Source organism: Thamnophis elegans, chromosome 4, assembly GCF_009769535.1.
Source record: "Thamnophis elegans isolate rThaEle1 chromosome 4, rThaEle1.pri, whole genome shotgun sequence".
Lineage (NCBI taxonomy): Eukaryota > Metazoa > Chordata > Lepidosauria > Squamata > Colubridae > Thamnophis > Thamnophis elegans.
In genome coordinates, this window is record NC_045544.1 from 135,827,112 (window position 1) to 135,842,564 (window position 15,453).

General features: G+C 39.3%; 1 protein-coding gene across 1 annotated transcript in view; it reads left to right on the plus strand.

The window, feature by feature from the left end:
* The window catches only part of MED13 (mediator complex subunit 13), a 197,714-nt gene that overhangs the window by 15,061 nt on the left and 167,200 nt on the right, over nucleotides 1-15,453 (plus strand). The window contains exon 3 of the mRNA XM_032216864.1: nucleotides 15,017-15,185. Coding sequence (XP_032072755.1) covers nucleotides 15,017-15,185 — 169 coding nt within the window. The remainder of the gene's footprint in view (nucleotides 1-15,016; nucleotides 15,186-15,453) is intronic.

A 15,453-nucleotide genomic window follows, 5' to 3' on the forward strand; every position in this document is an offset into this window, starting at 1 on the left:
GTGTCTTTGGGGATTCTCAAAGGTGCCATTCAAAAGGCAACTGGGCTTCCTTAGTTTTCTCCCTTGAAAATGTTTAGCTACTCATCCAGGAAGCTTCTTCACTACAAATCTCTACACGTTTCATTGGGACCGAGTTTGAAAACCTTTGGGTTGAAAGTTGAGATTTGGATCTAGAAGCATTTCATTTGAAACCCCATACCACTGAAGGATCTTTAGGAAAAGCTTCTTATCTTTTATTTGGCAAGGATTTCTCTTTTCAAAAACAAGCCGGGTAGTGTCACTAGTACAGAATACCCTGGGTCTTACCTTTTCCTGGGAGAGAAAGCTTGGAATTGGGTGCCAGCTGGCTGCATTGGCTGTCAACATCAAGCCTGGCATAACCGCTTGTTGTTATTATTTTCCCCCCTTTACAGAACCTTTTCTTTTCTTTCAAAAGGATCCCCTCCCCCCAGGTCAGAGTCCTGGGTAAAGATGTCTCTCCTTTGACAGACGGCCATTTACCAGGCGTAATATGAGAATTACCTCTTCAGTTGTGCAGCTGACTCTTGGCTGTGGTATTATTTTTATCTTATGGCTTCCTTGCAACAGTGGCACAAGTCTCTAGTGGTGGAGGAAGCTCAATTATTGTAATATCTCCCCTACAGGGATTAAAGTAGGACATCTACACTGCTTACAGCTCATTAGGAAAGCAACAGCGTGTGCTGATGATAGGTATAACAGCAATTGTGTCAGTCACGCACACACATACACACGGCCTCCTTTCCCTACATTTTTCTCAGCTTATAAAGAAGGCTGTGGGTATTTTGTGCTGGTGATAAAATCAAGCGAGTAGAATAAGATTGATACCCGTTTGAACAATCTGTTTGAAAGATTAGATGTTGGAAATATTTCGGCATTCTTTTTTTGTTTTGGTTTGTTTTGGTAGTGGATTGAATAGGCAAGCAAATAATATGGTTAACCAAAGAATGCAAAGAATACATCTGCCTCGGGCAGGAAAGAAGATAGAATTCATTGGCGTATAGTAAGTGCTTTGGAACCCAATTGTCCTATGAAATTTCTTTACATTGTCAGTTTTGAATTTTGCGCGCTCTCTCTCTCTTTGTAAGCAATTGAAATGTGAAATATAAAAGCCATGTAACTTTAAAAACCTTGCACACACCTGCACACATTTCTTTTGTTTGAAAAAAAGTGCCACATCCTATACAGTAGTTTCTTTCTCAGCCCAGTTTTATCCTCAATTATCTTTTGAGATTGATTAAACTGAGAAAGAGAAGATAGGTAGTCCTTAATTTACAATAGTTCATTTAGTGACCATTCAAAGTTACAAAGGCACTGAAGAAATGACTTAGGACCATTTTTCACACGTATGACCATTCCTGCATCTCCATGCTCACATGATCAAAATTCAGATGCTTGGCAACTGACATATTTATGGCAGTGATCACGTGATCACCTTTTGTGACCTTTTGAGAAGCCTGATTCATTTAACAACCCTGTGACTAACTCAACAACTGCAGTGATTCACTTAACAACGGTGGCTAGAAAAGTCATAAAATGGGGCAAAGCTCACTTAACAAATGTTTCACTTAGCAATAGAAATGTTGGGCTCCATTATGGTCATACATTGAGGACTATTGTACTGAGAAATTGGGGGAAACTACTTCTCCCTGTATAGATGTCATGCAAATCTAAATAAGCTATAGCTGATGCAAATTTAGTCATAGATTATCTTATATTAAAGAGGCCACTGGCACAATGCAAGCCTTTGTTGCTTCTAAAAAAACTTCAAAGGGCTCCCATAGAGAAGTATGTTGGAACAGGAGATGAGAAACGTCTTTGATTTAGGCTGCCTTTTTCTCTTGAGAACTGTTTTTTTCTCCAAAGTAGCTTAAATCTTCTACTTTTCCCTAAATAAACTAGCTTCTCTTATATTGAAGATTATATGAAAATCATGTTTCATTTTAGTTAACTGTTCACAGCACTTCAGATGACAAAAGAGGAAACGTTGGAGAGAATATTTAAGATTGCTGTTTGATATCTTTGTATCCTCTTATGAGCAATTTTCTGCTTTATGGGGAAAATAGTAACATGTTAATGAAAATTCTCCCTTTGCCACCCAAACAAGTGTCCTTGTGTCTGTATATTATATTTCTGTTCAGATATTCTTTCTTCGTTACTTTGCCTCTTAGGTTTTTTTTTTTATTAAAAATGTTAAGGTATCATATTCTTTGGCAATTTATCTGGCTCATGTGGAGACACGTTCTGTTCACATCCTGTTCAAAGCATATTAGTGGTTTTTGCGCAACTGTTCTGCCCAATTTCTTTATTTGCTTTTATCTTTGTACTTGCTATGCGTAAAAGCTGCAAAGGTTTCATTAGCTACACCTTCTAGGTTTTTGCCAAGTCAGCCATAACTTATCCATGGTATCGTCACAGAGCAGGGAAAATTAGTCAAAGATGGCAAAGGTGGATTTGGGGCGTTATCACTTTGTTGTCAGAATAAGATTGACATTTAATGCTTGGATTTTGTTTTCTGGAGAGACGGAGGGAGGGAGGGAGGGAGAGAGAGAGAGAGAGAGAGAGAGAGAGAGAGAGAGAGAGAGAGAGAGAATACACACATTATATGTATATGATGTAATTTAATGTGTAATGTCAATATAAATGTTTTTTGTTGTTGAAATTTGATACAATTTCCTGAATTAAAAAACCCCCAATTTTGGGTATAATTCCAAATTAAATGCATAATGGGAAGCAACAGGATAAACATTGTTTCTGGGTAAACACAGGTTTTACTGCTCCGCATGATATTTGCATTCATTAGGAATGTAGGGAGTGGAAGCTTTTATGGAATTCCCTTTCTTTGAGAACTTGGCAGACCCTATTCTGGAAGCAGCGTAGGACACTCTTCAGCTCTCCTTTAGGTAGGAGAATCATTTAATTAAGAGTTAATTAGCTTTTTGATCTATCTCTGGCATTATAAGGCTCAAGAGTCCTGAGTGTTACGAAGTGCCTTTGATCAAGCTAGGCTTGAGTGTTACTTCTAGCCCTGCTTGGGTAGATACTTGCTTCAGTATCCCGTAGCCTAAGAAACGTTTCATTTAAACTGTGTTATTTGAGGGGCTGCCCTTATAGACAGTTTAGAAACTTCCACTCGTGCAAAACACTGCAGCAAAAGATGGTAGAAAGTGGTCCTATATTCATATTAGACTTCCTGGAGAAGAGCCTCATGTTGGGAAAGATTGAGGGCAAAAGGAGAAGGGGACGATAGAGATTGAGGTGGTTGGGTGGAGTCATTGAAACAGTCGGCCTGAGCTTAAATGGACTCAAGAGGATGGTAGAGGACAGGAAGGCTTGGAGGAACGTTGTCCATGGGGTCGCAATGGGTTGGATATGACTTTGCAACTAACAACAACATATTCATATTATGCAAATTCTATAAAGCCTTCACTGCTTCACACTTTCAGTGCTACAGGTAGTCCTCAACTTACAACCCCTCACTTAGCGACATTTGAAGTTAAAGTGATTTGCAACCGATCCTTGTACTTACGACTGTCACAGTGTCCCCCCCCGAGTCACATGATCAAAATCTGGGGGCTTGGCAACTAGCATATATTTATGATGTTTGCAGTGTCCCAGGGTCATGTGATTGTCATTTGCAACTTTCCTAGCTGGCTGCCAAAAAGCAAAGTCGGTGGGAAAGCCAGATCTAGGTAACAGCTATGTGATTCAGTGTACGACAGCTGCAAAAAAAAAAAAAAAAAAAAAGTCAGAAAATTGAACGTGACTTAAACACCTCGCTTAGTGACAAATTCTAGCCCCAACTGTTGCAAATTGAGGACTATCTACATAGGATAACAGTATTTATTTTTCAAATAACTAAGGCCGCTTTATCCCATAATGACTCTGGCTAGTATCAGAGCATTAAAAATAATTAAAAACATTACCATGAGAAAAGACATCCATAAGGGAGCAGTAGCACCCCAAAGATACCCCAAAAAGGCCTGCCATATTCCACAGCTCAGACTGAAGAAAAAGCCAGGCTTACTTAAATAAGGTCAGGATAAGGGACACTACCGTATTTTTCAGAGTATAAGATGCACCGGAATATAAGACGCACCAAGATTTTGAAGAGGCAAATTAAAAAATAAAGTTTTTGCACTCCGCTGACCTCCCAAAAATGGCCTTTTTTTTTTTTTGCAAAAACGGGCTCGTTTTTTGTAAAAAAAAAAAAAAGGGGCATAAATAGCTTTTAGGAAACTTGTAGAGTGCTCCTAGGGGGTGGCCCCCCCAAAACGAGCAAAAAATGGCCTGTTTTTGGTGAAAACATGGCCGTTTTTCATAAAATAAGGGCATGCATAGCACTTAGGAGGCTGGGGGGGAAGGCAAAATTGCGCAAAAAAAATGGCCCATTTTTTGCTCATTTCTGCCCTCCCCAGCCCCCAGGAGCACTCTGGAAGCCTCCCAAAGGCTCTGCATGTCCATTTTGGTGAAGGGGGCGGGGTTTCGGGAGGCAAAAAATGCTGCATTCAGTGTATAAGATGCACCCAGATTTTCAACCTCTATTTTGAGGGGAAAAGTTGCGTCTTCTACTCCGAAAAATATGGTATTTAAGGGTACAGGCCTTGAGCTAAGAACCACAATAATTTCCCCTATAAAGAAATGTCTTTGTCATTTGACATCACAATATCTTGTGACTTATTTTATTTGTTGCAGGTGCTTAGCCATGCTGAGCTACACATTAGATGTTTGCCTAGGAACAAGTATTTTCAATAGCAGGATATTTATTTCAAAATACTATCTATCCAGTGAGCACACTAAGCATTTATTTAAAACATTCTTTCAGCATCAGGCAAAGACCTTTTTAAAAAAATTATCCTAAGCCTTTTAGCATATTAGCATATTAGTATTATATATACTAATATATATGTTGTATTTGTGCTGATAAATACTAATATATATGTTGTATTTGTGCTGATAAATAAATAAAGGGAGACTAGTATAGATCTATTTCAAGCTATTTAGCTCTCATCAGCTAGCCATACCCTTACTGGGATTAGATATTTGGGCATAGATATTTGGGCATACCAGGGGTTGTAACTTTAAATACATACACACACACATACACACACACACAAACATATAATAAAAGCTTTTAATCTGTCTCTGACTTTATTGTATGCTGCATTTTAAAAGTTTTTAAAAGTAAAAAACACATAAGATTCGTAACTTATGGTTACTTATGGTTCGTAACTTATGGCTATCCCGGCAGAACTCAGTTTTAAAAGAGAGCATATCATTAAAAATAAAGAAATAAATGTTTCTTGCCTCTCCCTTAAACGAGGAGTGTCCAAACTTCGGAACATTTAAGACTTGTGGACTTCAACTCCCAGAATTCCCCAGCCAGCCATGCTGGCTAGGGAATTCTGGAAGTTGAAATCCACAAGTCTTAAAGTTCCCAAGTTTGGACACCCCTGCCCTAAACATTTTGTGAAGAGGAGACATTTCATGCTTGGCTTCTTGGATATATTTTCACCTAGACAGAAGATGATCCTGCGATGACTAGGCATTTTGAGACACAATTTTTTATGTGCAAAATCTGTCTCGGATTGCAAAATTAGTATCTGAAAAAAATGTCTAAAAGAAAGCTTTGGCATAATTATCTTTTGTACCTCAATCATGGAGAACTGATGAAGTCAAATGCTCTCCCCCCCCCCCTTAACTGTGAGATCAGTTGCAACCAGTTGCCATTACAGCCTTGATGAATGAGCTTTGAGTTTCTCGGTTAGGAAACCGAAGCATTCTTAAAACCTATTTCTGCAGCTGTGACTTTTATACTTCCAACTGCTTTACATTTCTTACTTTGAAAAACTGCCTGACTGGTATATAATTTCAGTGGTAAAATTAAAGATGTCAGTTATTTTCCAAATGCATTTTCTGGAGCTGGAGGCTTATCGTTGTGCAGATATTCTCACATTATGTGACTGGATTATTAATTATTGCTTTCTGCAATAAACAAATATTTATGTATCGCTTCTTTAAGGAAAATAGTTTCGTTTCTTGATTCAGAGACTTAATGCTGTTTTAAAAAATCTATTTTAAGGCTGCTGTATATTTTAGTAACGTATGAATTCATTAAACACTTTTAGGGTATGGCTTTTAATTTATGCATTTGGCATGAAGGCTCAAATCCCTGTGGCATGCTATTACACCAAGGACGTCTAAAAATGAAGTTCTCTGGAAGAGTTGAATTTCCATGATCCCACAGTGGGTTGGCATTTGTGGAAATTAAAATTCGACCCATTTGAAGGATGCTTTTTTTATAGAGAGCTGCTTTGCATTCTTTTCTTTCTGTACTATGGAAGTGACTTTTAACTACATTCTAGCTTTTTCTGGCTACAGCCAATTACAAGTTATGGTTCTGTCGACTGTCGGTTACAATTTATGGTTGGAACTTTTCAGTTTTTGTTAGACTTATATGTTGCCCATGTTACCTAGATGACTTTAATCTTAGCTTGCTACTTGTGATGCTCACAATTCAGTGTGATGCAAATTAATTGATTTCAGAAGTAAAAGGTAAATTGATCATTCCGTTCTTGAAAGAGTCCTTGAACTGATTTTCCAGCACAGGGGGAAAAAAAAGTTTGTCGTGTCAGATTTGCCTTACATAAAAGAGGTTGCAATTTTGTAGTAGTTACACTGTAACAAATGATTACCTAATCAACCTTCCAAAGTGAAGAACCAGATTAAAGTTTTGTTGTTTTTTTTTATACGTAATCAAATGAAAATTTCCAGGTGTGTATGTTTGGCCAGGAAGATAGATTTAAATCTCTTCACAGAGAACTTTATGTGCTAACATAGAATGTGGAAATTAAAGTACAAAGTGCAGTTTGGCTTTTGCTGTATTTTACTATGGATGTTTGCTGTTGCTAAAAACACTTGCACCGTGTTTGCAAATCAAGGGTGGAAGTAAATTAAAAGATTAGTATAAATGTTCTCATCTTTTTCAAAATGTTTCCTTGATTTATTGCTATCTTGATTCAAACACTATTTTCTTGGTGTACTTTTGAGGTTAGTAAAATAAGGCGGGGGGGAGTTTATTTCTTGGCAGTTTTTAGAATTTGCTGCGCCAATGATTATACATGGGGCTGCCCTGGAATTGCACTAAAAGCTTCAGCCATAAAAGCTTCAGCTATTCCAGAATGCAGCAACATAGGGCACTGTTGGGCATCCCTTAGTTTGGCCATGTAACACTTTATGAACTTCACTGGTTACTTCGGAGGGGCTGGTGGTTACCTACAAAACCGTATATGGCAGAGGGTCTGGTTAATATAGGGACCACTTATTGCTCACAGCTTGGTCTGGCAGGGTTGGAGCACTCCAGGTTCCTTAAGTTAAGCAATACTGTGTTTCGGGACCTTGGGTGTATGCTGCAGTACCTGCCCTATGGAATGAGGTTTCTTCCAAGATCCAAAGGACACCACCTTGTTGGCATTTCAAATGGGAGCCTAAAGACCCCGCTCTTCACTCAGACCTTTAAATGAAGACGATTGAAGCCTCCTTTTAACTTAGGTTGTTTTCTTCTGTTTGTTATTCTTCCTATTCTGACCGAGGCTTCCCAAGAGCATGAAGCAAACTCCTTGTCCCGACAAAAATCTCTTCTATTAATTGACTGTGAATTCTGCTCCTTCACGTCCATCAAAGTCTTTCAAGGGAAGATTTATAGGCACAGACCTTATCTGGCTTGGAGAGCTGACAGGCCGGTATCTGCAAAACCTGGCAAGGAGTCTCTGAAAGTCCCCAACCTCCTCCCTATCCGAATCTGCTGCCAGTTCCGCTGGCGCGCCACAACACTTCCATCTCTACCCTTTCTTTGTTTCTTGAGCATTTATTGTCTTCTTTTCATGGTTTAAATCTTTTGTAAACAGGAAGTCATTAATAGATGTAAATACAGACTAAAATAACAAGACAAACATACACTTAATAGAAATCTCCCAGATGGCAATTGGAAACATTTGGTCCTGGTTAAAAGCATCTTAGAAGAGTGGTGATTTGTTTGTTTGTAAAATGTATTAGCTACCCATTTTACCGCAAGGCTGCTCTGGGTAGCTTATAATATTAAAAGATAAAACTGTACAAAACCTAATGACATATATACAATACTATTAAAAAATCCAGATGCCCAGTCAGCCTTGAGCTGCTCAGGATTGAACTCCTGGCTGTGGGCAGAGTTTTTGCCTGCAATAACTGCATGCGAACGACTGCGCCACCACGGGGCATGAGCGATAGCCTTCAGTGTATCTTGTGCCAGATAAAAAAATCACAATTGGTGCACTAGCTTGTAGCATCAAAAGGTTGACTTAGCCAAAAGGTGACTCAGTCTCCATTCTGCTCCTCCAATGTGTAAGAGCAACTTTATCCTCAAAATGTTTAGCCAGTTCAGTGTAACAATACTAATAGGCTGTTCTGGCCCATTCTTTTTATTAAATTTGGACTAGTGCAGTTGCCTGATATCTTACAAATCAAGTGAGACAGGGAAGCTCCCTGTTGGCTTATTGGTTCATATTTGAGCTCATAACTGTTCTGGTTGTATTTTTCTCTTTTTTTTCTCCCAGCATTGCTCCAGGCATCTCTTCATCTGTGTCATTTTCCATTGCTTTTTAGAAAATCAAGAAACTGATTAGGATTGGTGGGCAGAGAGAGAGAGACCATTAAGGCCAATCTTGTATAGTACCTTGTTTACCTCTGTATTTCAGAGGTTAACACAACATTTGACAGAAGTACCTTTGAGATCCTTGAGCAGTTTTCAGAAACCCTGTGGATCCATTAAGTGCTCAAGTGAGCCGTCTAACTCACATCTTGAGGAGCCTAGTGGGTCCAGTCAACTCCAAGATTTCAAGAAAGCGATTTGTGTTTTTCACTTCCCTGTATAAAAGCGTATTTCCATTTTTATTTGAATGATCTCCTTTGCAGAAAGGCTCATAATCATATAGTTCCTTAGTAGGCAGCCATTTGTGTTTTCATGGATCCTTGCTCTAAATTCTTTGTGCCATTCTGAGGATGGAAAGGATACATTTGCACATCAGGATCTAGAACATACAGCATCTAAAAAACTCTGTGTTTTAAGACGTGCTCCAGAGCTCTCCAATTGTAAACTTTCTCTGTTTACCTCTTTATGCTACACCAAGAAGGAGAAAGTCTCATCTCATACTGTGGTCAGACCAAAAAGTGAGGCTAGTCACACTTTTATAATGACACGAGACCATCTTTTTCTACATTTCATAAAGAAACTGAAGGAGAGGTGTTTGCTGGTGGACATCCTGTCTTTTCAGAGTATTTTTGCAGTGGTTAAGGTACTGGCCTAGAAACCAGGAGATGGTGAATTCTAGTTGCGGCTTATGTATGAGAGCTGGCTGGATGACTTGGGCCAGTCACTCATTCTCAGCCAGTGGTGCAATTCATCCGGCTCTATCCAGTTTGGGCAAACCGGTAGGGCTGGCCGTGGGAGGCTCCTCCCGCCCGCCCCGGTGTCATCACGTCCCGTTTTTGATGCTCTGCACATGTACGGAAGGCCCTGCACATGCACAGAGGTGGCACATGTGAGCGAACCGGTGGTAAAGGTCAGTTGATTTCACCCCTGCTCCCATCCCGACTCACTTCACAGAGTTGTTGATGTGGGGAAGATAGGAGGAAGGCTATGATGTATATTTGCTGCCTTGGGTTACTTATAAAGTAATAAATTTATTACTTATAAAGTAATAAATAAAGTGCCCTTGACCCTGACTACTGAACAACTCAGAGGTCAGTTCACATTCTGTGGTTGAGACTGTCTTTGCAGGGAAATGGCTGCCTATCAAATCTATTTAACAATTCTTATAGGCTAGTTTTTCTTCAAACAACCACTCAAAGTTTCTTAAATTAATACTGATATTAAAGCCTAGCCTAATAGCTTGCTGGTGATGACTGATTTTATGTTCACAAATACTATATTCAGACGAATGGAAGACGCAGCATTTTTTTCTTGCCTCAGAGCCCAGCATGAAACAAATTGGGCTGCTAAAGAAGCCAAACACCAGTGGTTTGCAACATGGAAACACTGTCTTCTATCAATTGCAATGTAACTGCAATGTACTTTGCTGAGTAGTGAGTTTTCTGGAGTTATTTACTAGTTAATCTAAGGTGCTGTGAAGAAAAATAAGTCCCCTGGGGAAAGGATCAATTTGGATTTTATGTCCCATTACAGTTAAGGGACTGTAGTGCTCATATTGTATTGTATGTTATGATTCCTGGTTTTTCATGTCAGGTAGTCTTTGACGTATGACCACAGTTGAGCCCGAAATTTCTATTGCTAAGTGAGGCAGTTGTTAAGCACACTTTGCCCCGTTGCCATAGCTGTTAAGTGAACCACTACAGTAGTTTGTAATGTGAATCTGGCTTCCCCACTGACTTTCTCAGAAGGTCTCAAAAGGTGATCACATGACCCTGGGACACCACAATTGTTATAAATATAAGCCAGTTGCCAAGCGTCCGAATTTTGATCATGTGAACATGGGGATCTGCAACAGTTGTATGTGTGAAAAATGGCCATAAGTCAGTTTTTTCCAGTACCATTTTAACTTTGAGTGGTCACTAAATGAAAGGTGGTAAATGGACAGCCTAGATCAGTGTTTTTCAACCACTGTGCCGCGGCACACTAGTGTGCCGTGACATAGTGTAAGGTGTGCCGTGGGAGAATTACTTTATATATAGTCAATATAGGCACAGAGTTAATTTTTTTAAACATTTTCTAATGGTGGTGTGCCTCGTGATTTTTTTCATGAAAAAAGTGTGCCTTTGCACAAAAAAGGTTGAAAAACACTGGCCTAGATTATACTACTGTCCCATAACTATAAACCTTCCCAGGTAGATGAGTTAATTCTACTTTATTGTAAGGCTACATTAATAGATGCTTGCAAGTTTGAAAATACAAATCTTCTCCTTCCTTCCTTCCTTCCTTCCTTCCTTCCCTCCCTCCCTCCCTCCCTCCCTCCCTCCCTCCCTCCCTTTCTTTTTTTAACAGCCTGAGAAGTTAGCGAAGGTTCCTTTCTGACTCTCTTTTCTCCACCCATTATGCAGCTGAGGGCTATGCCCTCTCTTATCTGATAAGTTACCTAGGCAGCGTCTTTTTGCCCCATCTCCCAAAGTCTTTCCCACATACCATTACGCATACCCAAGCTTTTCTTGTTGACAGTGCTTAAAGGAAATGCTACTGAAACTGAAGGGTGAACCTGTTCCCAGTTATCTCATGAGGAAATAAAGTAATGCTTTTGAGACTCTGCCTATTTTCAGGGATTTTGAGCTAGTCCATAGTATTGTAGCTACCCTGCATGAGTGAGTGGTCCACACTTGGAACAATTCTATTACATTGCAGGGGTAGTTATAGAATTCACCTGGCCCTCAGCTTAGAACCACAATTGAGACCAACATTTCTCTTGTGAAGTGAGACAGTTGCCGAGTGAGTTTTGCCCCGTTTTATGATTTTTCTTGATACGGTTGTTAAGTGAATCACTGCAGTTGTTCAGTTAGTAATATGGTTGTTAAATGAATCGGGTTTGCCCATTGACTTTTCTTGTCGGAAGGTCACAAAAAAGGACATGGCAACCGTCATAAGTATGAACCAGTTGCCAAGTGTCTGAATTTTGATCATGTGACAAGTGTTAAAAATGGCCATGAATCAAAATTTAAAATGCTGATATAACTTTGAACAGTTGCTAAATGAACTGTTGTAAATTGAGGACTACCTTTAGCAGGTAGTTTCAATCACTTGTATTGCTGAATATGTATTGTGTTTTTAAGACTGTTGAATTACTATTTCTCTGCTGCAGATAGACGATGAGGCAGTGCCCATGTCATCTATTTTGATTAAGGATTTGAAACTGCTAATTTATAGCAAAATGAAATGATTTTCATACTGTCTATACCCAACTTCAATTTATGAAAGGGTTCTTCCTTTCTGGCTCAGTGCACTTTTTCCACAGGGATAACTTCATTGATCCTTGACTTTCGACAAATTTAATTATTGACCTAGGCTTCTGCCTTGTTAACTTTATGGAATGTTTTGAGCTACTTTTACTGTTTTAATACAATACAATACAATACAATACAATACAATACAATACAATACAATAGCAGAGTTGGAAGGGACCTTGGAGGTCTTCTAGTCCAACCCCCTGCCTAGGCAGGAAACCCTATACTGTTTCAGACAAATGGCTATCCAACATCTTCTTAAAGACTTCCCGTGTTGGGGCATTCACAACTTCTGGAGGCAACTTCTGTTCCACGGATTAATTGTTCTCACTGTCAGGAAATTTCTCCTCAGTTCTAAGTTGCTTCTGCCCTTGATTAGTTTCCACCCATTGCTTCTTGTTCTGCCCTCAGGTGCTTTGGAGAATAGCTTGACTCCCTCTTCTTTGTGGCAGCCCCTGAGATATTGGAAGACTGCTATCATGTCTCCCCTAGTCCTTCTTTCTATTAAACTAGACCTACCTAGTTCCTGCAACCGCTCTTAATATGTTTTAGCCTCCAGTCCCCTAATCATCTTTGTTGCTCTTCTCTGAACATGTTTTCTACATCGTGGATAATGCTTATGACTTGTGCTTCAAAAACAAATGGTAAGGGCCATGAAATAACTAAGAGGATGTTTACAAAAAGAGTGTAACTTGTGGCTGTTTTTACAAAAACATTTACAATGATTACTAGTTTGCAGAATCTGTTACCAGCCTGCTGGAGGCTGGCAGTATTCTTGGTTGCTGGGCACAGAAAGGAGTGCATAGAGGTAGTCCTCCACTTACAGCCATTTGTTTAATAACTGTTCAAAGTTACAATATCATGGGGGGGAAAAAGACTTTTGACTGTTTTTCACACTTATGACTGTTGAAGATCCCCTTGGTCACATACTCAAAACTCAGTTGCTTGGAAACCTGGCATGTGTTTATGAGAGTTGTAGTGTCTCAAAGTCCCATGATCAATTATTGCGACCTTCTGAAACCCAAAGTCAATGGGGAGGTCAGATTCGCTTAACAACCGTGCTACTAACGTAACTACTGACACACTTAAAGAATTGTGGCAAGAAAAATCATAAAATAGGGCAAAACTCACTTAACAACTGTCTTGCTTTGCAATGGAAATGTTGGGCTCAATTGTTGTAAGTCAAGGACTGCTACCTGTAACTAAAAATCCAATACTTGGTACTAGTTGTGTGTGTATGTATAGTAATGGGATCCAACTATTGTTCTGCTATTTAAACATTTTAATGAGCATTGATGAGGCTGCAGGGACACTTCTTTATTTGCCTATGATTGCCTTGTTGAATGTGCTTGTCATTTTCAACCTATGAATTAATAAATAGTAATGTTTCTATATTAAAAGTACAAAATATAGAATTAATGTAGAGTTGGAAGGGACCTTGGAGGTCTTCTAGTCCAACCCCCTGCTTAGGCAGGAAACCCTATAGTATAAGGCCTACACCACTTCAGACAAATGGTTGTCCAACCTCTTCTTAAAAACTTCCAGGGTTGGAGCATTCACAGTTTTGAAGGCAAGTTGTTCCACCGGTGAATTGTTCTCCTTGTCAGGAAGTTTCTCCTTAGTTCTGAGTTGCTTCTCTCCTTAATTACTTTCCATCCATTGCTTCATGTCCTGCCCTCAGGTGCTTTGGAGAATAATAGCTTTTTTGACTCCCTCTTCCTTGTGGCAACCCCTGAGATATTGGAACACTACTATCATATCTCCCCTAATCCTTCTTTCTATTAAACTAGACATACCTAATTCCAGCAACCGTTCTTCATATGTTTTAGTCTCCAATCCCTTAATCCTCTTTGTTGCTCTTCTCTGCATTCTTTCTAGAGACTCAACATCTTTTTTTTTAACCTCATGGCAACCAAAACTGGATGCCGTATTCCAAGTGTGGCCTTACCAATACCTTATAAAGTGGCATTGACACTTCACATGATCTTGGTTCTATTTCCTCTTTAATGCAGCCTAGAACTGTATTGGCTCTTTTTGGCAACTGCAGCACACAGCTGGCTCCTATTCAAGTAATTGTCCACTTGGACGCCAAGATCCCCTCCAAGTAACTGATAATACAGGTAGTCTTTGACTTCTGACCATAACTGAGCATGGAACTCCTAATGTTTCTATTACAGTTGTGAGGCACCAACGTGACTGGATTGGATTCTGTGGCTTTGTGTGTGTTTGTGTGTGTGTGTGTGTGGCTGTCATTCAGCGAATTCGATGGTCATTAAGCAAACAGTATCATTATCTTACTTCATTGACCAAGTGGTTAAACATACAAGGTATTTCTCTCCAGTATAGAGGGTAGTCGTTAAGCAAATGAGGCAGTCGTTAATCAAATGAATACATTCTTGTTTATTGAACCTTGGCCAAACAGGTCATAAAATGGAGCATATCTTATTTAACAACCACCTTGCTTAGTAATGGAAATTGTGGTCATAAATCAAGGACTAGTTATGGTAACAATGAAGGAAAGCTTTGTCTCAAAGACCTTGTAGTTTAAAATTTAACAGTGGCTGAGTAGAAGAAACGCGTTCATACTTCACTGGCATAGCAAATCCCTGACACTTCTGCTTAAACAAAAAGATGATTTGTGTTCAAGAGCTGGAAAAAAATGTCTTGTTCTGAGAGCATAGAGATTTTGTTGCCTATCGGAAAGCCAAAAAGACTCCTTCATGTATTTATATATCAGGTGGCCTTAAAGCAGAGGTAGTATTCAGTTGATTCAGTTCGCCTGAACCGGTAGTGGAAATAGGCCGGGCGCATGCACTGAAGGCAAGCGCATGAGCAAAGCACATGCACAAAGTGAGCGGGTGTGCACGCAGCGAACCAGTGGTAACAAAATGTGAAACCAATCCCTGACTTAAACGTAAACTATTAGGATGGCTCTTACACAAGTAATCATATTTATTGCCCTTAGCTTCTGTTGAAAGCTTGATATTAATTTAGGTTTGTTTAATCCCTGCAGATGAGGAAGACGGTGTATGGGAAAATGGGCTTTCCTATGAATGCCGAACTCTGCTCTTCAAAGCAATTCACAACCTAGTGGAAAGATGCTTAATGAACCGGAATTTCGTCCGTATTGGGAAGTGGTTTGTGAAGCCTTATGAGAAAGATGAAAAACCTATCAATAAAAGGTAAACTATCTTAATGATTTTTTTTCTCTTTTCTTTTTCTCTGTAGCCTTCTCTCTCTCTCTCTCTCTCTCTCTCTCTTTCTCTCTCTCTCTCTCCCTCTCTCTCTCTCTCTCTCTCTCTCTCTCTCTGCGTGTATGCATATGCGTACATATATATATATATATATATATATATATATATATATATATATATATATATATATATATATATATATGTGTATGATATACAGGTAGTTCTCGACTTACAACAGTTCATTTAGTGACTGTTA